Below are 25138 nucleotides of genomic sequence, written 5' to 3' on the forward strand. Positions count from 1 at the left end.
ATGGGCTGGTTCAGCCCAGTTCTGTGATGAATGGGGTGGGGGACCTATGGGCCCATGCCCCAGGAGGGGGGAAAAGGGAGAGGGTAGGGAGATGGGCCTAAAAACAAAACATGGGCAACAATCTGAGGAGGAAAAATTATTTATTAAATATCAGAATGCAAAATAACACAATATAGTACAGTATTATCAGAATTGAACCTAATCAAATAAAATGAAAGGGTGTCCAAAGTTGAAGACCTTATGCTAAAGCAAAGATGAGATGGCTAGGGAACCTTCACTGCTGACGTGACCAACAAAAGAGGAAGTCTCAGGGCTTATGTGCAGTTTTATCTTTCCCTCTGGGTGGAAAACAGGAACACGAAGTCCTCTGGGGTATGAAGTTCTCTTCTAAGAGCCAGGTACCTGAAAATTCTGCAGTCCGTGGAACTGGAGCATTAACTGTTTAACTCCTAGCACCCCAATTGATGTTACAATTACCAATATAAGAAATGATAAAACCATGAAAATATGTAGGCTTCACATTTAACACATAATTAGAACTGTATTATACAAAGTTTAGCCCATACACAGGGTAACCTTAATTTGTTTCAAACTAACTGGATATGTGTCTTACAGAACACAGAAAGAGATGATAGATGTTTGTGGAACTGCCAGGAACTTGTCATCAGAATGTGAGAAATCTCACCTTGGACTAGAGGATTATCTGGATGAAAGTTCTGTGGACAGACCAGCTGTGCAAAATCCACGTCCTGCCACGGATATTCAGAGTACAATCAGCTTTGCACAGGTAAGTACCTTAATTACAGTCTAGAAGTGCCCAGTTTCTCAGACTCTGAAGAGGGAGGAATTTTTCAGTACAAATGTGCTCACCTGTTTTACCTGGTATCTCAGATGATGAATGAAAACTTTTTTTTTTTTATTTTCACAGGCATAGTTGTACTTAATCATTCCGGCAAGCCTCAGTTTTTAGGATTTCAACAGTAAATGTTGCTTGTTAGCAAGATGTTGAGGATTTTTCAGAGTTTTGATGGAAATATTGAGACTCCCATATCATTCAGTCTGGCCTCCTACTGTGTTAGATCTCTTTAGACTAAAATTACTGCCATGACTCTGCATTTTCATTGTCATCTCTATTTGCTTTGCTTAAAGCAAACTTTTGTATAAATAAACTTCATCCTTTGCTATACTCTTTTTCATTCATTCCTGGACATAACTAATTTCTACATATACTTATTTGGCCATTGTAATATATGTATTTCACATCTTTAGTGGTTTATGCTGTTCCTACAGAAATTTATTTTTTCTTACTTAGAGGGACTTATTCACACTTCCTTCGAGATCTCCAGCATTGCTTGATCCCATTGTACTTGCAGTTACTTTGGAATGACTGAAGTGCAGTAACTTGTCTCCTCAGTGCATCCTGTAGATGTGCCATTACTGATCTTTGTTTAGAACAGAATGCAAAAAATATTGTGCTCATACTGGAGTTTCAGAAATGGTAGGAGAAGGCAGCTTGCAGTGGAGTATTTCTTTTCTCATCAAAGACAGATGCTATAGAAGACAAAGGATAAGTCTGTTGGCAGAGCTTGGTTCTTCTCTTTGGCACTCAGTTGTTTTGTGAGGGTTGGAGGAATTTATGTTCTTGGAGCAGTTTGTTATGTGAGTCATCAATGACAGTGTAGTGCTGTGGGAAATACAAAATTATTTCCATAAATCAGCCAAACAAAGAGTGAGCTGCATATAAATTATATATTGCCCAAGTGCTTCTTGTTCTTATTGGTGTGGTATCCTTCAGCTTAGAATACCTACATGTAAAAACTGATAAAATGCAGCTTTAGATTTTCTGGCCCTTCAGTGTTTGACATGTTTTGTTTCTTTCTTGTTTTGTAGAGTTATTTGTCAAGCTTACCAACTTGTTTTATTTTATGTATTTTATTTCCAGAATGAAACACGTACTCGTGATTGTGAACAGCAACATATAAGCAGCACAGAAGAGACTTCAGGTATAATGCATGCTAATATTTTAAGTTAGCAAAAAACTTGTGCATCTTGCAGTGATGCGAAGGTTAAAAAAAAATTTTCTTATGATTGAATAATCTACTTCATGAACAAACTAAAGGACCAACAGTATAGTGCCATTCCCCACTCTTGTCTCTTATTTAGATTTCATTAATGCAAACTAGACTTGGAAACTTTATGGATGATTCCTTAAGCTTAGATATCAATAGAAGAGAGAGCTCTTGCTCTTTCCTCTCTGCAGTGAGCTCCTGCTGCTTACCTTTGCTGGGTTTACCATTTGTTAGAGCTCTTTGTGAGACAGACTCACTTCTCAAAACTGAAGGTGGTAGAGGGAGAAACCTTTTTCCAGTAGTTCAGTGAGGTTAGTGGTTCATGGAGTTTGGAAGTGGATGCTAGTGTCAGTGAATGTGAGTAGGTAGGCTAACCTGTGCAAGTACAGGGCAAGAGGAAAAGGAGAAGAGGGGATGATAGTGGAAGAAAACAAACTTTCCTTTTCAGATGCTACCTATTAAATAGTGATGCAGGATGCTAAGGTGATAGCTGCTTGTCAATTTATTGACAAACTGAAACAGATCTTGGTGGTTTGGAACTAATATTTGGCCAAGATATGGGACAATCAGTGTTAGAGGCACAAAATACTTCATGCAGACTGCAGTCTTCCTGTGAAATTCCCAATCACATGCAAAAGGTAGTGTTAACATATGTATTTTTTCAGGTGGTCCATCATAATGCTCTGTTGATGTGTCCTGCAGAGCATTTTATATCATCTTTAATTAGATTAACAAAAAGCAACTGAAGTGAGTTAAAGTTGGAATAACAGTTCTACCTCATCAAAAATTAGAGCATTCTTAAGCAATAGAGCAGTGCTGTTGCTTTCCAATTTTGAAAAATCTTAGAAATGTTATCTCCTAAATTCATTTTAATAGCAGATGGCAGTTGTCTGTTAATGCCCATCTTTTTGACTAAATTAATCTTATTTCTCATTACATTCATGATGATACTTTTTAGGTCTTCTGCAAGTCAACGGGAAAGGAAAAAAAACACTACAGTTTATTAAAAAAAAAGGGGGAGGGGAAACAAAACACAAAGAAAACCCACAAAAAACCAACAGCGGACTTCTGTATCTTGAAGTAACTCCTAATACCTCACAGTATTAGGAGATTAGTATTAAGAGACAGAGGGCTTTCTGACCACCACAGTTACACAGATTTGATTAAACAGCAAATTGTTCTTTATTGCTAGTACACTTGTCTTAAAAACTTCATCCCTACTGGACATTCTTAATATTCTTCTGAGGGATAAAAAGGATTCTACTGTGGTGAATGAGCTCCCAAGAGTGATAATGAGTATCTTGTCATAGAAGAAACAAGCGTATTGTGTGAAGTATATCCCCTGTGTTTCATGGAGTAATGAGCATGTAAATAGTCATTGCTCAACATGGGGAGGGCATAAAGAAGAGAACAGTGTGATTTTAAACTTGAATAATTGATTTTTGTTACTTTTTTATTTCCTTGGAAAATTATGGTAGTGAATGATGATCACAGATGTCCAGAGGAAGAACAGACATTCATTTTAACATTGGTGGAAATCCTTGGTGACTCAGAAGAGTTCAGTACATCTGCCTTGCTGGAACAAACTTCAGAACCAATACTACCAGCACCGATACTTATCAGTCCAGTGAAATCAAGTGGAACCAGCTTGACTGAAGTGCAGAGGTAAATACTTTATTTTTGAGCTTGTTTATTGTAGTAGTAGTATTCCTCAATGCAAGATAACTGAATTATTTCAACATTACAATTTGAATTAGATCTGTTCAGCTTGGGAAGAAGTGGAAAAAAAAATTAAAGGAAAAAATTCTGAGGTATAATGAGTGTAGTAAGTGTTACAATTCTTGAAAAAGTACTACTATATTTACGTAAGTTGTCAGGTAAAAACAACAGGTGTGATGCTCCAGCAGTGTAGAGGACTTTTCCCTGTGACCTGAGATTTTTATGTTATTGAATGGATAGATCTTTAAGAGTGAATTTTGGCTGCACAGTGTGAGAACTACTGATGATAATCAGGATTTCTAACAGGCAGAGTTATGGTACATCTTCTGTGTCACTGTTCCCTTACTACTTTACATTATTTCCCTACTCTCTGCAGCTTCTTGAGATTTCTCAAATCTTTTTTGTAATCATACTAGGAGGAACAGGGAGAGGATGAGAATCAAGATGCAGGTGCATGTACGAATAGTATTGTATTTTGGGACTATTTGAAGCAGTCAACTCTTTTATGGACTTAATAAATGGAGTTGAAATAGAATAGCTTCTAAAGTAATTAGATTTAACTGTAACTAGAAAAATTCATTTTTCTAACATGCCTTAATGTAGTGCAGTGAAATGTTTCTTTAAGGTAAACAGTACACTTGAAGCAAATACTGACTGTAAGTAGAAATTGGTATTATCAAAGATCCATATGTAGTTGCCACAAGGTGAATTTTGGCAAGTTCCACAAGGTGAATTTTGGCTTATTATGTACTTATTATATAGTTGATTTTTCTTCCTAGTGGCTGATGTAGGAATGGGTTTTGGATTTAGCATGACAATAATATTGATGATATCACACTGATGTTTCAGTTGTTGCAGAGCAGTGTGTAAAGGGATGAGGCTTTTTCTGCTTCTTGTGCTGCCCTGCCAGCAAGTATAAGGGTGTGCAGTGACCTGATACTAAAAACAGCCAGTGACCAAAGGGATGCCCCATGCCATATGCTGAAAAATGGAACTGGAGATGTTGGTTGAGAGGTTGCCTAGGTTCATAGGTTCATTAGGTTGGAAAGGACCTACAAGATCATCTAGTCCAACCATCCTCCTATCACTATCCCTACCCAACTACTAAATCAAATCCCTTAGCACCTCATCTGAACGCTTCTTGAACTGCGCTAGGGATGGTGCCTCAACCACCTCCCTAGGCAGGCCATTCCAGTGCCTGACCACTCTTCCAGAGAAAAAATGTTTTCCTCAGGTCTAAATCTTCCCCGGCGCAACTTGTGGCCATTCCCTCTCATCCTATAATTAGTTATCTGGGAGAAGAGGCCCACTCCCTCCTCACCACAACCCCCCTTCAGGAAGTGGTAGAGTGCAATAAGGTCTCCTCTGAGCCTCCTCTTCTCCAGACAATCCCAGCTCCCTCAGCCGCTCCTCATAAGACTTGTGCTCCAGACCCCTCACCAGTTTTGTTGCCCTTCTCTGAACACGCTCCAGGGCCTCAATGTCCTTCTTGTAGTGAGGGGCCCAAAACTGAACACAGTACTCGAGATGCGGCCGTACCAGAGCTGAGTACAGGGGGATGATCACCTCCCTGCTCCTGCTGGCTACACTATTTCTAATACAGGCCAGGATGCTGTTGGCCTTCTTGGCCACCTGGGCACACTGCCGGCTCATGTTAAGCCGAGCATCAACCAACACCTCCAGGTCCTTTTCCTCTATACAGTCTTCAAGCCATTCTGCCCCAAGCCTATAGCATTGCATGGGGTTATTGTGGCCAAAGTGCAGGACCCGGCACTTGGTCTTATTGAACCTCATCCCATTGAGCTCAGCCCAGCTGTTCGGCCTATCCAAATCCCTCTGAAGGGCCTCCCTACCCTCAGGCAGTTTGACACATCCTCCCAACTTGGTGTCATCTGCAAACTTACTGAGGGTACACTCAATCCCCTTGTCCAGGTCATCAGTAAAGATATTAAACAAGATAGGCCCCAAACTGACCCTTGGGGGACACCACTCATAACAGGACGCCAGCTGGACTTAACTGCATTAACCACTACCCTCTGGGCACGGCCCCCCAAAAATAAATAAAAAAAAACCCTAAGTGTTCGTGGCCTATCACAGTTCCATGGGTATCTCCATTGACACGTACACCAAAGGATGGCTTCTCACTATGCGCCTACTTCTCTGCTTCTAAGCCTGTCATTCTTTTTTTCTCCTTAGACTGTGCATTTTCGAATGGTTGTGTTTGGTTTGCTTTCACCCTGTATTTTTCACCATGACCACATATACTGCATTCCATGAGTTCTGGTCTGCGGCCATTTACTGGTTTGTTTTCTAAATTTGCCTTCAAAACTCTTTGCTTCCTCCTCTGAGGTCTTTTGTTTTCAGTTAGAACCTACGTTTTCAGTTAGAACTACTATGGCTCAGTAGGCATTGTGCATCACTTTTTATGTACGTTATTTCATCATTACTGTTACTATTTTCCCTTCTTTTTCTGTACTATTAAACCCACATTATCTCAACTGCCTAGTTTTGGCTTTTTTTTTTTCTGATTCTCTTGCCCATGCCACTGGGGAGGAGAGAGTAAATGGCTGTGTGGTGCTGGGCTGCCAACTGGGTTAGCCATGACAAGTCACAAAAACTTTGACTTTATGTAAACAGCATTGGATCCTCGACAACTGCAGCTGATGAATTTGGTGAATGTTCAAACAGCAGTATGGAAATCACACAACAACAGAGTGCATCAGGAGAGCCTATTCTAAATTTGGTGCAGATGGCTCAAAAAAGGTCAGCTGCTGAGCTTGCGGAGAATGATTTTCCTCTTGCTAAGAAAACCATCTCTACTGAAGTGGAGAGTAATGTGGAAAGCCCTTGTCAGGTGAGAAGGTGATTTGGTAGCAGTGTCTTTATGCATACTGTAGTTGCTTAACACTTAACGTGTGGTAGTGCATTTTAAACTGTCTAATTCAAAGTTGGACAAAGTTACTTATCTGTACAATTTTAAAGGCAAATTGACATCTGTATGTTGCTTTTCTACTTTGAACGCTAAAACAGTTTTTACACTATTGATTCTAATTTGTTTTTTGAGAATCTGTTTACTCTTGGATATTTTTATTAGGCTTTTCTAGCATGCGGGCTGGTAATGCATCTTCCTGTTTGGTTCATTCAGTACAGTCTTTCTGACAACAACATTGCAGGAGGGAAAACTGACTGTATACTGGATGACTGACAGACTGTGTAGATTAACTGGATGACATTATGGTTCTTGCTGATGTCTGTTACAGAAGGAAGTCGCTAGATATGTTTGTAACATTTTTGACCTAGTGGGCACTAGTCTAAAGGAGCACTTCCAAAGAAAAACTGGCCAGCCTGTCTCAGCTTCCCTCTGCACTTCCTGAGCATGACCCAGCCTGTAGGAATGACTACCATTAATTTCTGTGAGCAGGCGAGGATTTTGTGGTGTGACTATGTGAAGGAATGAGCAATGATTTCAAGTATGATTCAGAGAGCTTTTCTAGGAAGGACTGTATAAAACTGCTTCTCCTTCATTGACCTTCTATCTTGAATCCTCATCTTGAATCACTTTTAATGGGAATACCTTGAAAGCCTGCTCAAGATATGACTTAAATGGGTAAATCTTCAGCAGAGTATAATTCATCCTTTATCGCTCCTGTTCTTAGAAGTGTACATACACAATGTGCCTTTGTCTACTTTTATTGTTTCTTGAATAGTGAGATAAATATTACTATTTTTTTTTAATACAGGTGTATTCAAGTAAATCCACAGATACTCAGACAAGAACTTCTGGTAGGTAAATTTAAACCTGCAAAAGAAAATTATAGCTAATGTAAATGCATAATATACCACAGTTTAATGTTTGTTGTCATTATCATAAGTGGTCCTGTCTGCAGCTAACTTAAAAGTAGAAAGGAATTTTTCCTGTAATACCATAATACCTCGGTTTCATGATTTCCACTTTAAAACTAAATGTGTTGTACTACATAGCTGGCTATTAATTTAGCAATGGTTCTAAAAGCAGTGCTGTAGTTACTCTACTTGTGAATTTCAGGAGATTTTTGGACCAAACCTGTAATCTTCTGCTTAGCAAATATTTTTCCCTTGCTAGAGAGCACTAATAACCAGAGGTCTTGATATTTATCTTACCATGCTGGAACAAAATTCATTTTTTATTTTGTACTAGTCTTTTAAAAAATACATTCACATTTTAATTGGTCTCTGGAGAAATCAACAGTAGGAAAGCAGAATTCCTGAAGATAGTTTCAATCATCCGAGCCTTTGAAGGATTTGGAGAACTACTTCTTAGCGCTGAAGTAAACTTAAAAGAGAGATTGCACAATTTTAAAGAGCTAGATGACTTGACTAAGCTCTGTTGTGTGCTGTGAAGATTGGGGATGCAGTTGTAAAATTAAACTTCCTCCAGCTTTTTCACATAATGTCCGTAAGATTTTTACAGACTTTAAAAGTAGATTGTAAATTCTTAAGGTCTTAGTGGTGGTTTCAGAAAACAAAATGGCAAAAAAAAAATAGAAAAAAAAAAGCCCTCATCTTTTAAGTCATTTTAACTTCACATTTATCTTTTGGACTACGGTGTTATCGATGACAGTGACTAGCTGAAGTTTTTTAATTACTCTCAACTCTTTTACAGGTATTCCTTTTCAAAAAACAGGGGCTTCAGTAAAGAAAAATGTACTTACTTCTTCTGCCTTGCTGTCTGAGTCTGTTTCACCAGTAGATGAGAGAAGCCAGTGTGAAATTACAGAGAATTTAGGGAGAGCATCATTTCACAATTTGGCATCCGGTCAAGAAGAGGAGGTGACGTCTAGGTTAGCCTCCAGCAGAAAAACAGAAATAAGTGAAAAAGGAAAACTGGGAGATCTGTATGAAGCAGCACAGTTGGAACATTCTAAAAGTCTAACACAATCTTCAGTAACTCCATTACTCAGGTATCTATGGAATAGTGTTTTTGTCAGCCTTTTCTGTTGGACTTTTTTTTTCATATGTAGTTACTGATTCCTCTATCCACTTAGTATTACAAGAACAGTACTACACTTGTCTGTGACGTGTAAGAATTATAGGTCTATCCTCCTCAGAAATTAAAAAGGATAAATTGTTGTCTTTGAAATTTTAAGTGTTTTAGTTATGAAATGGGCAGATTGACCAAGGGACTTTACTGATGTATGATTCATCTATTTAGGCACTGACATATGCCTCTTGTGAGGCAGACATCCATGAGGCGATATTACAGACTTAGGATAATTGTTTTTTCTTAGCTCAGTCTAATGCTTAGATGTATGCACCCATCCATTTGTCATGATTTTTGTCCTTCTGCCAATAAGATTTTGTTTTGATGTAGTACTCAGTATGTTTCTACAAGTACTTATTTGTGTCTTTTCCCCATAGGACTTTCTAGCCTGACAGCTCAGAGGGTATTGTTCTTATCTGTACATCCAGATATTTGGATTGTTTACTTCTTTTAATATGCCTTTCTAGAGTATTTAAAAGTTTTAGTTTCTTTTCTCTGTTGTACTTGTGCTCACTGGTTTTGACTGTGGTGATCCACAGGTCTGTCCAAATCCTGTTCTTTGCTTTTTCATTGTATTTATGTACCAAACAGATTGGTTATTTGTATCTGTGATATCTATAGCAGCTGGGTAATGATGCATTGAAATTAAGAATCCCTGCTTTCAAGTTTACTTCCTAAGCTGCAAATTCTTAGCAACATGTAAAATACCTTTGATACTTGAGAACGGTGCTCTTCTGAGTTCTTCCTTCAGGTCTATGTCTCTGTTCCTCTCAGAAATCTGTCTGAAGATGTGGTAGTTACAGGCTTTAGTTCAGAGACAAATGACATATTCTTGTTCTCGAGGGTGGGGGTTGTGAAGTGTTCCTCTAACACTTTGTAAACTCCTCGTGCCAGAATAATCAGTAATACAGAAGTCCTTCTTGGGATACCTTCTTGTTTTTTTTCCTTAAGAGTTTTCAAGTGTATCTGAGGAGTGTGCTTGCTATATCATGAGCTGGATTCCTGTAGTACTATTCATGTCTTGCTTTTATGGATCGATTCTATTGCACTGTCTATTTATTCTGAGCAGGAATGGATGAAAGCAACTGGGATCTTTATCTTTGATTTTCAGAAAAAAAAGATCTGAATCATCAGAAGAAGTGCAAAGGAAGGGAGGAAAGATCACAAACCCAGAGGAGATTGGGACCGCAAAGCAAAACCTGAAAAAAACAGCTCCATCCAATATGGATGATAGAGAATCTTGTTCCTTTCCCTCTAGAAGCACATCATCATTTGTGGAGTATGACAGCATAACTGCTGATGCTGTAGTTACGGTATGTTTGCTTCTGAATGACTTTACATTTTTGAGATGTGAGAAACATTGAATTAGTTGGTTCAAGAATGAGTAGGGGGCACACTGTTCTACTTTTGTGAGTTTTATCTGCTGCAGGGAATGGATGCTAAGTTGTGCATTTTTAGGAAACTTAAAAGGGAACTGTGTTGATTTCTCTGTGAGCATATATTTGAACATTTTAATTTCAGTAAGAGTTGTGGCCCTATTTTTTTTTATGAATTTTTTTACTTTGTTACTATTGCAGAAGTTGCACAAGGTTTGTACATTCCTTCAAGACTTGGGTGAAGCTGTGAGGGTTTCTGCTGGTAACTGTATTCATGTGTGTAAATACTAGATGGTTATCCTGTGAATCCCTTATGACTTTGAATTGCCTTGTAGCAATAATTCTCTGTTTAAACTGGCACCCACAGCAAATATGTGAAATTAGTCTAATGGGAATTACTGCTGCCCAGTACACAGTCCATCTCAAAATCTTATCAGCTTTTGCTGCAGAAATATTCTTGGTGTCAGCAGAGGATGAGAGGGGAATCTACTTGTTTTCCTTTCTCCAATAATTCCTAGGTTTTTAATGTGATCTTTCTATCCGAATTGGCAGCACAAGCATCTGTGTGCACTTGTACATGTGTGCATGCACATTGTGTTAAGAGTAGCCTTTTCTTTTTCTCTTAGGTTCCAAATAGTGAACCATCTGAGAAGCCTCCCCATTGTGCTGAAGATCAAGAAAAGGAAGAAGAGCCAACCAAAATCTCTGAGTATTTTTTCAGTGACATCTTTATGGAAGTAGATGACCCAGAGTAGCATGTTTTCGTAATAAAAATTATCAGATCTTAGTACAACTAAATTAAAAGCTATTATATTTTTAGGAAAACTTGTTAGTAGTGACTTGTTTTAATTATGACAAATTTAGCATCAGTTACTGTTAGTAACTTCCATAAAGATGGAATCACTTTCTTCTGAAGTGACCTGGATGTTTTCATAAGGTTGACATAACCTAAACCACTATGTTGGTATCATTGGACCAGAACAGTGACTACAGGATTAACTTTCACTTGTTTGGATTTTGATAATGGGTGCATGATTGTCTTCCGGAAAAGTGCAATGCAAAAAAAAACACTCTTGTGACAAGCTATTCCTTTGAATTTAATGCTAAGGACTGTGGTACTGATTATACAAGTTCTTTACTTCTTTTTGTGAAGTGTGCTGTATTGGGGGTTGGACTCAACGATCTCTTGAGGTCCCTTCCAACCCCTATGATTCTATGATTAGTATGTTAGAAGGAGAAATGAACCCTTTATTTACAGTGTGATCTCTGTAGATCACAGAATCACAGAATTGTAGTGGTTGGAAGGGACCTCTAGAGATCATCGAGTCCAACCTCCCTGCCAGTGCAAATTCTGAAAGTACCATAATAAATGCATAGTTCTGTTCAGCAGTGCAGGTATTTTATTAGCATCTCCAAATTACGTATTTTTTATATTTAAGAAGTCTTACGTAAGTTGAAAGACCTTAGCCTGAAAAACCAAGTGGCTTTAGCTTAGCATTTAAAATGTATAGAGGAAAAACCTGTTAAAATTCATTTAAACAGTAATAATCTTTGAAACTGTCCTATTGGAATGAGAGGGAGAGGTCAATGTTTCTCAGTAGAAATGCTGGTTTCCTTTTGTTGTGGTTTAACCCAGCTGGCAGTGAAGCACCACACAAAGTCAGATGAGGGAGAGAACTGCAAACAGAGAAGTCATGGGTTCAATTTACTAAGACAGAAAAGAAAAATGAAGACAACGTACCATAACAGTATATACAAATATTTCCACAGTGCAACTACTTAGCACTTATTAAGCAACACCCAGCTAACTAAACAACTGCCTGCCAACTGATGCCCTGCTGTCAGCACAAGGTCTTGCTAACTGCCAGCTGATTCCCACACAACCGCAAGCAGCATCCCCTCCCAACATAATTACATCCTCCTGCATGATATCAAGTGGTGTGGAGTGAACCCCTTGCTTAATTCTGGACAGCTGTCCTGCCTCTGTCCTGTGTTGGGTGGCTCTTCCCCACTGAGCCCTGGCATTGCACAGGTCTCAGCAAGAACTGTAGCTGTGGAATCAACATTGTTTCAGCTGGAACAAGGACATCTATATTTGAGAACAGAGGATTAGATGCAGTTTCTTCTTGTTTCTACATGTAGTAGAGAAGTTTCTACATGTCTGTAGTGAAGTCCTTTGTTTCACTTGTTCGAAGCAGCAGAAACAGCTGAATTTAAGCAACAGTGAGGTTACTTTAAGGATTTGCTACTTGGAAGCAGTTGTATTTGAACCATTTTCATCATGTTCCAGGTTTACTTGTACTGAAACTCACTGTAAAATTCTGGTGCAGCTTGAATTCTAGCTTAGTTATTTTCTTGGAAAATCGTCTTGTTGAAAAATAAACATTATTTAGAGTTCTTTCAGGTGGCCACTGAAAGGTTAAGTAATTCTCAAGCTTTATTACACAAAAGGGGCATTGTAAGTAGTCCCAACTTTTTCTCCTGGTGCTTAATAACAGCAAGTATTTTTCATAGGTTCATAGGTTCATTAGGTTGGAAAGGACCTACAAGATCATCTAGTCCAACCATCCTCCTATCACCATCCCTACCCAACTACCAAGTACCAACTACCTTTTGCTAAGGTACTCGTCATAAAAGAAGTCTGAAATCTATTATGCTCTGCAGAAACCTGTCTTCAGTTTGGGGCTGTGTAATAATTTGCTTGCAAATGTTGTCATGTAATTTTACTACTGAAATTTGAAATACTCCAAGTTTGAGAATGTTTGGTGGTGCTTATGAAGGAACATTTAAAACTTTGTCAATAAGGAAAAATACACATTAGAACTACTGCTATTGGAAATTGCTGTATTAGGAGACCTCTGTCAACTGAATGGTGCTGGGGGCAGTGTCTTCTTGAGGTGTTGGAAAGGCTGGTGATCCCAGCATGGCTTACTGGAGAGAATACTGTCAAAAGAAAGACAAAACAAGTGAAAGCCCTATACACAGATAATCCACCACCACCCGTTTCTGTTTGGAAATCTCAGATCTTTTGGTCTGCACAGCACATTTTACTTGAAATGTTTGTGTATTGTCTTATCTGTAAACATTATGAAATAGATTAGAGTGTACATTAAGCTCAGTGTGTATCTTGCAGATATTTCATGTACGCACGTGTGGCATGTTTCAATCCCTTTTGCACTGACATAGCCTAAAATTACATTTCTGGGGATTTGGCTATGAGATAGTTGCCATAAGTATTTTGAGGTGATAACTGTTATGATTTCATTGCAGACAGTTTGGCTTGCATTTGTATTACAGGATAAAATATAATTATTACTAAGAGTTCAGGTGCCTTACCTATCTTGTTGCCGAGGCAATGTTGTTATTTTTTTTTTCTTTTCCCTTCTGTAAACCATTTGCACTTTGTTTCAAAGAATAAGTTTAGAGATGAGTGGAGGTGGTGGAGTGTGCTGTTATCACAGAACTGTAGGGGTTGCAAGAGACCTCCAGGACTCGTCTAGTCCAACGCCCCGGTAGCTGCGATGGTGAAGGACATGGTGATGAAAGAGCTGCGGGACCTCAGCGCTGAGTGACCCAGCATTTCTACAGCAGCGGGGGCGAGGATTTTGCTTGAAGGCGCCTGTAGCATCGCGTATATGCTTTCTGTTTCAAAGAAAGTTGTCATTCTGTTATGTAAATGATGTAAATAAATTATTTTATATTACCTATGCCTGTCTATCACACGCTCTAAATACACCCGTCGGCTTCGTTTCGGGTGCAGTTTTAAGAAAATAATAATAAAGCCAGTGAAGCTCAGCTCTTCCCCGCTTCACGCGCGAAAGTTTGCGGAGCAGCCCGCTCCGGAAGAGCTCCGTCTTTCCCCCGCGGGTGCAGCCGAGGCCGGGCGGGCCTTGCGCCCATTGGCTGCGGCGGGAGGAGTGGCGGCGGGGCGGGGCGGCCGGCAGGGCTGGGCCGCCATGCTGCTGGGCCGCTGCCGCGTCCTGCGCCGTGCCGCCGCCGCCGCCGCCCGGCCGGCCCGCGCTTGCTGCAGCCAGGCGGCGGTGCTGGGCTCGCGGCCTGACGCGGGCTCCCCGCTCTACCAGGTAGGGTAGGCTGGGCAGGCCGGGCCCGGTTCCCTCCGCCCGGCGGGCCTTAGCGCGAGTGCCTGTCCGGATTGCGGGGTGCCGGCAGAAGGCGTTATCCCTGGGGGAGGGAGGGCAGCAGGTGCGGGTGGGGTTTTTTCTTAGCACGGCTTCTGGATTTGTTGTGGGTTGTCTCATTTTAGTGGCGCCTTTTAGCATCTTCACGTGGAAGGTGAACGCTGAATGCACACGGTGCATTACAAACGCTGTGTGGTGTTTAACAATCTGTTAAACAATTCTCATGCTGAGAATAATGTCGCAAACGTGAGAGAGCTCAGCAGGATGTGGGGAAGGTCTCGCCTGCAGCTGCTGCCGTTTGCCCTTTGGCTGTGAGCTCAGCCTTCGTGTACGCTGTGTGTTGAGCCAGACTGGAGTAAAATGTAATTGAGCTGCGAGTTGCTCTCAGTTGTGGAAAGCGGAGGAGAATCTGTGTAAAGACTCAAGTATTAGCTCTTACAGCTGCATTGTTTAGGTAGTGACTGTTCACTCAAGTACCAGCTGTAGGGTCACACTAAGTTTTGCTTCTTGATTCTGCTTGTGAGTTCCTAAGAGCCCTCACACCAAGAGCAGAATTTGAGAGACACTGCTGGTGCAGGGTAGGTTTCCAGGAAAAGTGTCCACTTGAGTTTCTGGCAGTAATTAATGAGAAGCCCTCAAAGATGCAGCAGAACTAATAGGTTTAGTCCTGTGGGGAGCCATGTATCCAAAGCCTGTACGCATCCTCACCTTTCCTTTGTAACGTGCAGTGGTGCCACATTGTGGTTAAAGACATGAAAGGTTAGAAATTAGCTGAATTTAACTCAGATATTGGAACACACTATATTTATTTATGGCATAAGAAATCCTTTCATGAATTTTCTTGCAGGAGAGGTGATAGAATAGCTACAGTGTTGTTATTCCAGAACTAGATAAGCAGGACTGTGGTTGCTGTGCCCATTTTAACTCCCTCTGCCATTTTTAGCTGCATTTTTTCTTATGGTAAAGGAGAATATTTAATCCCAGTAAGCGTGTGAAGAAACTGAGCGTGCTTGGGAACACAATAACTGAACAAAGGGAAACAGGGACATTGTGTGCTGTGAGCCAGCTAGGTGAGCCAAATGCTTGGGCATACAGTAACATGGAGTGCTGTGACAGATTTTTGCAAGTATAGACTTTTGAGGAGAGTAACTTGAAGTGATCTTTTGAGGGATGAGGTCAGGTTTGTTTTCTTCATTGGTATGTGACTGTGTGGCCACAGTCACTGTCCATTAAGTCCATCACAGGGGTGGTGCAGCCAAACAAATGTGGGTGACTTGTTCTTTTTTCCCTGGGTGCAGTCACTGAAGCACCAGTAGGCCAATCCTGAGTCATTCCACAGCTGAGGAGGAAAAGAACAGCTGCGTAGTAACAAACATGCGGAGGTCTGCTCTTTGCACCATGCTGTTCACGCTCTGAGAGGAGCCCACGAGTGACACTGGTGGACCTGCTGCTGCAGCGTGTCCTTCTGGTGGAGGATATCTGAGTGTTGATCATACCAGTCAGCCCGCATGTGCCAGCTGGTGGAATTCCTAGGGCTAAGGGCTGAGAAGTGCTTCCATTATAAGGACCTTCTGTGCAGCTTAACCACTTTGAAGCAAAGTGCATGTGTTTTCTTTCTATTTGCCCTTCACGTTGTGGTGCCTTCCTGTGATTTACAGGCAAACAAACTGAACTACAGCACTTGCTACTTCCTAGGGTAACCCTAATTCACCTTGGAAAATATAAAGTCTCCAGGCTGGGTTTTTTTTTGTTTTTTTTTTTCCTCTCATATTATTCTTCAGTGTCTTCTAAATGAGAATTAGGCAAGACAGTGTGAATTTTCTTATGCTGCTGTTAATACATCTTTATGCTATCTTGCAGTTGTAGTTTTCAAAGAAGTTAAGTAGCTCTTAACATAGCTGAAAAGCCAAGTTAAGGTTGACTGATACCTTTTAATTCCAAGAAAGTGGTAAAAACAACTGTAATGACAACAGTGGTGAGGTGACTACTGGGTAAGTCATACCCAAAGCTAAAGAGTCTTTGTTGTTCTAAGAGGTATATTAGCAAGAAGGTCACACTTTCCTGTTTTGAAAAGCTTTGGTGTATATTTGTGTTCTGCTTAAATAGTGAGAATACAGAAGTTTTTACCAAGTTTATTAATTGTAGGTTGTTCATCCTCTGGTACAAGGGGTACAGCAGCACTTCATTTGAATACTCATGATTTCTTTTACAAAATTACATTTGTAGAAGGCAAACAACTGCATAACAGTAAGTCAACAGAACCTGAAAAATATCGTTTCAACACTGTAATGACTCATTTGGGTACCGGTTCATTAAGTTGAGAGCTGGGTTTTCACAATTAAAACATATTTAGAGTTTTTGTGAAGCTTATTTATTAAAAGCTTTGGGATGACGTAAGGAAGCACACATGCAGGTAAAGGCAATACAGAGCAAGGATTTAATACAGTAAATTGAAATTTTGGGAATAAAGAAGTGCTATGTACCGTTTTCTGTGTTTCTTTATTAAGATTTCATCCTATCACTTTTGGTTAAACTTGAAATGTTTGTTTCCCCATGTAGGAAAATTATGAACGAATGAAAGCACTGGTAACTAAACTCCAGGAACAAGCAGAAAAAATCAGATTAGGTAAGTATGCTAGTCCAGATAGAGTACTTACTTAAACTATTCCTCAAACAGAGTGCCTTTTCTTTCTTTTTTTTTAATGATTTTTTCCCCTTTGTTGTGTATTTATTGATGTTCAGATATAGTATCCTGAGGTGGACTGTGGTAGTTGTACAGAAGTTTGTGTTTAAATCTACTTTCATCAGCTGAAAACCTTAGAGTTTATATCCAAGTTAGCTTGGTTGAAAGTTGAGTTGATTTTTTAAGTAACTTGGTTTAAATATGAAAAAAGTACGAGTTTATCACAGTATTTAATTAATGCATTTGTTTGTCAGATGGATTAGGTCTGTCCTAATGCTGCAAATCCATAAATTTCTGGAAAAAAATGAAATAAATCAAAGCAAGGCTGATGGTATCAAACAAAAGATTAATTTCATTCCAAGAGAGGTAGCAAGTAAGCAAAGTAGATAGTGAAAATTAGGTATTTAATTTTTTATCAGCTGGAACTTCAGCATATCAATAGCAAGTATGTTTCTTTAATAAATTTAATGGGAGTATATTAAACCCAGATAAGACTATTAACAAAAGGCTTTTACTGTTGTGCTTTCCTCTTTACCTGCTTCTTTGCGTCATTCTACTTCCTGCTTTTATAACAGCTTGGTGTGGCAAATGTGCCTTTGTTCAAGTTGCCTGTTAGTCTCTTTACTTGTAAATGGACTTTAGGAAGACCCCTTCTGTTGTTTTGCTGGTAAACAGAAGCAAATCTGTACTGGTTTAGAAGATGGAAATATCTCTGTTTCAGTGAATTAACTGATTAGACTACCTGGATTCATTCCAATTGACTGAAGACAAGAACATTTTAAAAGTTTATAAATGTTTCAAGGACGCAGCTTTATTCTCCCCTTGTAGAGTGCATCATGATAGTATACCGTTTCTTATTCGGTGCAATCTATTTTGTTGTTTCAGAAGAGCACGTTTAAAATCATGAGCTTTGTGTTTTTTCTCACTTGCTGTGTAAGGAAATTAGGATTTCATCATGATGTGCTGAATCCTGCAGATTCCCCATCTTTATGGGTGTAGAGATTGTTCAGTAGTTCTTTGTGTGGCTTACAAGTTAACGATCACGAGCTTCTTTACTGCCTCACCTTTCCTGTTCTGGCTTTTTCATATGATAGCAAGACAAAAGCCAGAAGGATACTCTGCCAGGATGTTAAAATATCTATCTTGAGAATGATTGCTTGACCTGTCATATAGGTATATGAGAAGAATTGGATACACACACTGAAGAGTTTTGAGGGATAGCTGCAAACTCTTTCTGAAAGCTGTCTTTCAGAATGAGCTCTTAATAGACATCTTTGTCTTGCATGTTTCATTTCTTATTGCTCTGTTGAGTAGGTCTTTTGTAAACCAATATGGTCTATCTTGTAATCCCAAGCAACAGGAAGAGGATCCCTGTCCCAAAGAGTTTGCAGGATATAATAAGTAACAAGACGTTGATTTCTGGTGACAAGGAGAAGAGGCAACTAAGGTACTCATGGTCTCTTTAAAAAGCAGCAGTCGTAGCCCATCTGTAGTCACAGTGAAAACTAATAGGCATCACTGCAGTGGAGCTGTTGAAGAGGAGCTGCCAAATTAAATGTTCCCTAGTTCATTCCATCATTAGGGAGGCTGCTTCAGGATGGACGTTACTGTAACGTTGATTGAACTTGTCAGTCCTGGAAGGGAAACTAATAGAAAGACTCTGAGTCCTGCAGGGCAAGCATTTATGGTTAGTGTGTGAAGAGGGGAGGTGCGCTATGATGACAGAAATCACAGGATGGAAAATGACTCTTGCAGCAGCACTCCAACAGTAAATGGGAAAGGCAAGATGGTATCTGCCAAGGTCAGATAATTTGCTGTAGTAGTCATGCTGTGGTATATTGAGAATTTGAGTGAAAGTATTAGGTTTTTGAGTAGATAGGAAATGTTTTATCTTAAGGGACTTGTGCAGAAAGAATGTGCAGGATTTAGGTTTAGGCTGGGTACACACACCTAGTGAACATACAGAATCAGAAATAAGTCTGCGGGCGTTCTGGCCTGCCTGCTGTTTGGGAAATTATGTCTTAGTTTCAGGTGGGATGGAACTATTTTCTTTAGAGTGGCTGCTGTGATTCTGTGTTTTGGTTCTGGGAGAAAAACGTTGATAGCACACTAATGTTTATAGTTGCTGCTAAACAGTGTTGTACAGAGCCAAGTCTGTTCACAGCCCAAGGAGCTGGGAGGGAACAGAATTAGGACAGCTGACTTTAACTAGATAAAGGGATATTCCATGCCACATGACATTGGGCAGAAGGAGTTTTGAAGGGGGTGGGAATTGATTTTTTTTCTCTTCCACTGCTTGGGAGGTGAGCTGGGCATCACTCAGGAAGTGATGAGCAATTGTTTGTGAGCCACTCATTATGTACGTTCATAGATATATATAGTCGTAGCTATTATCCTTTTCCTTTTCTCTATCTTAGGAATAGTTTTATCTGAACTTTTATCTCACATAAGTTCAACTTTTTTTTCCCCCAGTTCACTCTTCCATCCCCTGGGATGGGGGACTGAGTGAACGACTGTGTGGTACTTAGCCAACTGCCAGGTTAAACCTCAGCGTCATAGTGGTTAAGGAAGGAAGAAACACAGAAGGCTTGTCAGATAGGCTTAACAGGTCTGTTGGAGCAGCACTTAGCTGACAGATGTAGAAGTTTCAGGAGAAATGTTAGCAGAAAGTACCTTCTTTATTTTGGACAGAGGGAGACAATTTTAGATTTACAAGGTAGATCAGTGTTTTATCTACCTAAATACACGGTTTGGATAAGCTGTTGCTATAAAGAGGCTGAGATGCGTCAACTGATGTGAGACTGATATTTCTCAAGCATTGAATGAAACAAAGCCTTGGACAGCAAAAGATATGATTTAGGTTTGCCTCAAGTAAAAGGTTGAAATGATGCAAAGATAAGTGAACTTCAATATTAAATGCTATGTTTCTGAGATCTGCTGCTTACAGTTTTGGAGTAACCTGAGGAGGTAAATCCTCATTGTACTTAGTCTTTCAAGATTGGATTAGGCATAGCTATTTTGAACTAGTTTGGAAAAAAAAGTATTTTGCTTTCTGCTGTGCTTGTATCTGTGAATTTGTGATTTCATTCTGTTCATGTCCACATAGTGAGGGAAAGCTTCAGTCAGCTGTGTTTATTAGTATCTTTCCCTCAAGAGTATCTCTAAAAAAGAGGAGGAAGAATAAGTTCTGAAAGGCAAGCATTTGTATTGATATCTTCTATCTCTTTATTGCTTCCATTCTAAATTTTAATATAACTGGTAATTTATCTGTCTGTGTTCACAGTAAGCCTAAAAAATGACTCTTGTATCATAGGAGGTGGAGAAAAAGCTCGTAAGCTTCACACGTCAAGAGGAAAGTTGTTACCCAGAGAGAGAATTGATAGACTTATTGATCCAGGGTAAGTATTTTCTCTTCTTAAAAAGACATCAAATTCTCTTTCATAGGTAATAATTCTAGGAGCTTTGTTTTCTTGTTAGTTTTTACCACCATTTGGAGTTTTACAGATGTGTCCTTTGAAATGCTCTTCTGTTGGTCTTGGTTTTTTTTTAACCACATCTTAAAAAATTGAATCTTACAAGTAAGATTCATTGGTGACTGAATCATTAGACTGATTTGTCTTCAGAATCTTATGATATTTGTCATTATTAGGTCTCCGTTCTTGGAGTTCTCGCAGTTTGCAGGCTACCAGTTGTATGGTAATGAAGAGGTTCCAGCAGGAGGTATTATCACAGGCATTGGACGAATATCTGGGTGAGAGATACAAATGATCTACATTTTTGGTGATAAGAAAAGGAGGAAGGTATAGCTTTATTTAGTTTGCAGTATTAAGCTACTAGCTTTTCTTAGTGACATTTCAGACATCCAAAAAACATCAAAGTCAACTTCTTAATGCATTCAGTCTCACCTAAAAGGAAGCGATTTTTGTTTTTTTAGTTAGTGTTTTGCCCGTTAAAGTCTGACACACATCAACTTTCTATTGTCTGGTGAAATAAAGAGATTAGTGTATCTGTAAAGCAGTTTGCAAAAGATAGGACTGTATTCTAGATTGAGAATTAGTTTTGTTCACTAAAAGTACTTCTGATGTTAAAAATACATATGAACTTAGACAGCATTACTCTGGGGAATTAAGGAACTGTGAAGCAGAATATCATAGTGCTGAGACTGCTGTTACCAAGTGCGCTGGAAAGGAATGCAGGTGAGGAGGGCTGCTCTCTTGTGCATCCCAGAGGTTTCACATGTCTTGGTCACATTGCAGTTCTTAAGCAACAAATGTTTCTATTTACTAGAAATACATTAATCTCTCATATACTTGTTTTATTTTTAGGGTGGAATGTTTGATTGTTGCTAATGATGCAACTGTCAAAGGTGGTACCTATTATCCCATCACTGTTAAAAAACACTTACGTGCTCAAGAAATTGCAATGCAAAACCATCTGCCTTGCATATATTTGGGTAAGTCACACTGCAGAAACAGCAAGTGACCCTTGTCAAGGATATCTTATAATCTCTAGGAAAACACTGCTTCTTTTAAAAAGTATTACTGAGAATGATGAGTCCCCTGATCTGACTAACCAGGTATGTATTTCAGTTACATATATCCAGATGCATTTTCATAATGCCATGTTACTTCTGTACATTAGCAGCAAAATTTGCTGTTCTAGCTTCTCAACATTTTTTTCTGCACTGCTATAGAGCTGATTTCACAAAATACAGGTGTAATCATGCCGGTCTTGTTACTTAAGTTTTATTCATTTTCCTTTCCTTTCATGCATGAGCTGTCAGTCCTGTAGTTTTGTCTGAGTGTCCTCAGAAGTATTTTCTTAGCCTGGCTTTATAGAAATACTATTTGTATGAATTTTGTGTAATGCTGACTGCTTTTTCATTCTCAAATCCTAGTCTAATAACTTTTTAATCCAGTAACTAGCTTCAGCTAAGTTTTACTGTGAGAAGTCTCACAGAGTGTGTATACTGGTTGGTTTTCTGTGTATGAGACAGCATTAAAGTACAGAATAATCATTTTTGTATTGTCCCCATTAAAAAAAGCCAGGATGGTTTAGTCCTCTGTTCTGCTTGGCATAGCAGCTCAAAGGCATTAATTGGTTTACCAATTAGGACACTTAACAAGATAGTCAGCATAAAGATAAGTAGGGCCTGACCAGTAACAACCCGTCAGTAATAGGATAAATATGAACCTGAAAATATTGGTGGAACAGACAGGGGGACGTTGTGGATGGAGGGTTTGTAGTGTTGTACTGCAGTGGAAGGTGTTCTAAAGTAAAGAGGGCTGTGATTACTTTTAGTGTGTGTCAGTCATGAAAGCCGTAAGAAATTTAGCCTGTTTGCAAAACAACTGTGTTTTCTTTTTCAGTCTGACTTACTAGAAAATTCTGCATGTCCAGACAGCTGTTACCTTTTAGTGAACATGTCAGTGAATAAAACTGTCATGCTGGTATTTTAAGGTCTCATGGAATAAGGAACTATGGGACATAGGTTTGCCTTTGAAAAATGTATTGGAAACAGGTATCTGTTCACCAGTTCACCAGAAATTGTAGAGGTGGATTCCTGGAATGTGTTGATGGTAATTTATTCTTCTGAGTGATAACAAGAAGCACCTGTCACCTTTCTTCTTCTGTGTGATAACAGGAGCACCATGAGAGAAGGTGCTCTGCTGGACCTTGTCCTCACCAACAGGGGGGGCTAGTGAGTAACACGAAGCTCATGGGCAGCCTTAACTGTAGTGACTGTGAAGTAGTGGAGTTCAAGGTCTTTAGGGCGTCAGAGAGGGTATGCATCAAGCATGGTACTCTAGATGTCAGGGGAGCAGACTTTTCCAGGGAACTGCCAGGCAGGGTGACATGGAATAATGCCCTGGAGGAAAGTGGGGCTGAGGTACTCATTGATTTCTTTGCTTGTCAGCAAGGGCTCTAGCCACACCACCCAAGCTGCAGAAAGCAAAGGTAAGAACTGAGAAAGAAGATCTGCCTGTTGTAAGTGGAGGTGATGTTTGAGACCACCTGAAGTACCTGAAGGTTCACAAGTCCGTGGGGCCCGATGGGATCCATGCATGGGTTGTGAGGGAGCTGGCAGATGAAGTTGCTGAGCTGCTAACCATCATATTTGAAATGTGAAAGTGTGGTAAACTTCCTTCTGATTGCAAAAGGGGAAATGTAGCCCCCATTATTAAGAAGGGGAAAAGAGGTGATTCAGGAAACTGCAGGCTAGTTAGTCTCACGTCTGTGCAAATTCTCCTGAAGCCACTACTAAGGCACATGGAAAATAGAGATGAGGTGACTGGTGGTGACCAACATGGCTTCACCAAGGGCAGGTCATGCCTGACAGACGTGATGGCCTTTTATGATAGTATTGGTGGATAAAGGAAGAGCAACTGACATTGTCTACCTGGACTTGTGCAAAGCATTTGACACTGTCCTTCATGGCATTCTCATTCCCAAACTGGAGAAAAATGGATTTGAGGAATGGACCACTCAGTGGACAAAGGAATTAACTGGATGGTTGCACTAAGAGTTGTGGTCAGCAGCTCAGTGTCCAAGCCGAGTGGCATTCCTCAGGGATCAACACTGGGACTGGTGTTATTTAAGATTTTTGTAGGCAACATGGACAGTGGGATTGAGTGCACCCTTAGCAAGCTTGCATGTGACACCAAGCTGAGAGGAAGTGTATGCCTGTGTGAGGGTAGGAAGGTCCTGCAGAAGGATCTGGATAACTGGGCCGAGGCCAATTATATGGGCTTCACTAAGACCAATTGCCAAGTCGTGCACTTTAGTCACAACTCCTTGTAGGAGGTTGGAAACTAGATGCTCTTAAAGGTCCCTTCCAACCCAAACCATTCTATGATTCCATGAAATCAGTTTTTGTATTCCAACTTTGAGTTGTATAGTCATTGTATACCTACTGCTTGTCAAGGAACTCAGCAGATTTGAGTGACCTCGGTTTTTGTACCTGGGTTTGTGTCATTTCATTTCATTTGTGATATCAAGAAGGAGCACTCTATATTCAGCCAGCACTTTGAACATGTAATTTCCACGTCATTTGATTTTCTGTTTCCCTCAGTGGTCCCCGTGTAGATGTTAATTGCCTGATGTGGGCACTTGGTGTTGTGTGTCACTGAGAGTCAGTCACTGGTTTGGGCATTTTCTTTTATTTTCAGGGATGGCCTACTGCACTACACTGACAGTAATGACCAGTTGGGAGTTTGTGTCGTTACCAGAGTTGATGCTGCATTTGGGAGAGTGGGTCTACAAAAGCTGAATAAACAATGAAAAATTTGCTTTCACAGTAAAGCTGAGTGTAGGAGGTTATTGACTACAGCTGTGCTGCATGAGAATGTACATGCAGACAGTGGCTCAGGAATAGAACTTGACGGAAGCCAGAGTTGTCAGAGATGCTTGGCTTTCCTGTGCATTTCTTTCTCATCTTCTACTCTTTAGTCTTTTGATGTGTTTTTATGTTTCTAGGTTGGAGCAATAGCTGAAGTCAGTGAGCTATAATTTGGAAAGCACATCTTGAGGCAAGAGCATATATAAATGAAGCTTCTGCAGACAGTGAAAGGTCTTCAGTATGTCTGTATAATCAATGTGTGAAACTACATGTGTTACATATTTCAAAGATAGTGGTAGTTTCTTTTTAGGGACTTGTGATGGAATTACAAGAGAAAAATAGATTTTAAGATGTATGCTGGAAGTGTTCTAGGTTTAAATGTTTTGCATTAAGTTTAATTTAGAAGTTTATGTAGGGAATTAGGATCTCTTAGCATGTCTGAATCTTTCTCTTACTGGGAGGGAGAGTGGATGCTAGTTGGTTAGTGGTGTATGTGATGTTAACTAATGTTGCATTTTAAATAAGGGTATCATAACGTACCTAGATACATGGCAGTACAAGCAGCACTAGCATGTTCTGGATGTTTTAAATGACCTGCACATGTTTTACTACTAACTTCAATATAAAACACTGTTCAAAGATGTGTTTATGTATTTTCATTTATTGCAGTTGATTCTGGAGGAGCAAATTTACCTCGGCAAGCAGACGTATTTCCAGATCGAGATCATTTTGGTCGTATTTTCTATAATCAAGCAATCATGTCTTCACAAGGAATTCCACAGGTAATTTGCTT

At 39.8% G+C, this 25138-nt stretch overlaps 2 protein-coding genes across 3 annotated transcripts in view; both read left to right on the forward strand.

The window, feature by feature from the left end:
• The window catches only part of BDP1 (B double prime 1, subunit of RNA polymerase III transcription initiation factor IIIB), a 66461-nt gene extending 54767 nt beyond the window's left edge, over positions 1-11694 (forward strand). The window contains exons 33-40 of the mRNA XM_065744298.1: positions 616-787; positions 1943-2003; positions 3548-3734; positions 6426-6642; positions 7529-7571; positions 8431-8728; positions 9920-10121; positions 10811-11694. Coding sequence (XP_065600370.1) covers positions 616-787; positions 1943-2003; positions 3548-3734; positions 6426-6642; positions 7529-7571; positions 8431-8728; positions 9920-10121; positions 10811-10939 — 1309 coding nt within the window. The 3' untranslated portion in view covers positions 10940-11694. The remainder of the gene's footprint in view (positions 1-615; positions 788-1942; positions 2004-3547; positions 3735-6425; positions 6643-7528; positions 7572-8430; positions 8729-9919; positions 10122-10810) is intronic.
• A 2437-nt stretch (positions 11695-14131) lies between these two features.
• The window catches only part of MCCC2 (methylcrotonyl-CoA carboxylase subunit 2), a 424975-nt gene continuing 413968 nt past the window's right edge, over positions 14132-25138 (forward strand). For both annotated transcript variants that reach the window (XR_010622657.1, XM_065744320.1), the window contains exons 1-6: positions 14132-14266; positions 16883-16949; positions 20320-20404; positions 20656-20757; positions 21332-21459; positions 25015-25127. Coding sequence is in view for 1 of the 2 variants with exons in the window: in XM_065744320.1 (XP_065600392.1) it covers positions 14141-14266; positions 16883-16949; positions 20320-20404; positions 20656-20757; positions 21332-21459; positions 25015-25127 (621 nt within the window). In the remaining variant the exon portion in view is untranslated. The remainder of the gene's footprint in view (positions 14267-16882; positions 16950-20319; positions 20405-20655; positions 20758-21331; positions 21460-25014; positions 25128-25138) is intronic.

This window comes from Cyrtonyx montezumae, unplaced genomic scaffold, assembly GCF_038088225.1.
Source record: "Cyrtonyx montezumae isolate F1298 unplaced genomic scaffold, pur_monq_1.0 scaffold_30, whole genome shotgun sequence".
NCBI classification, from domain to species: Eukaryota; Metazoa; Chordata; class Aves; order Galliformes; family Odontophoridae; genus Cyrtonyx; species Cyrtonyx montezumae.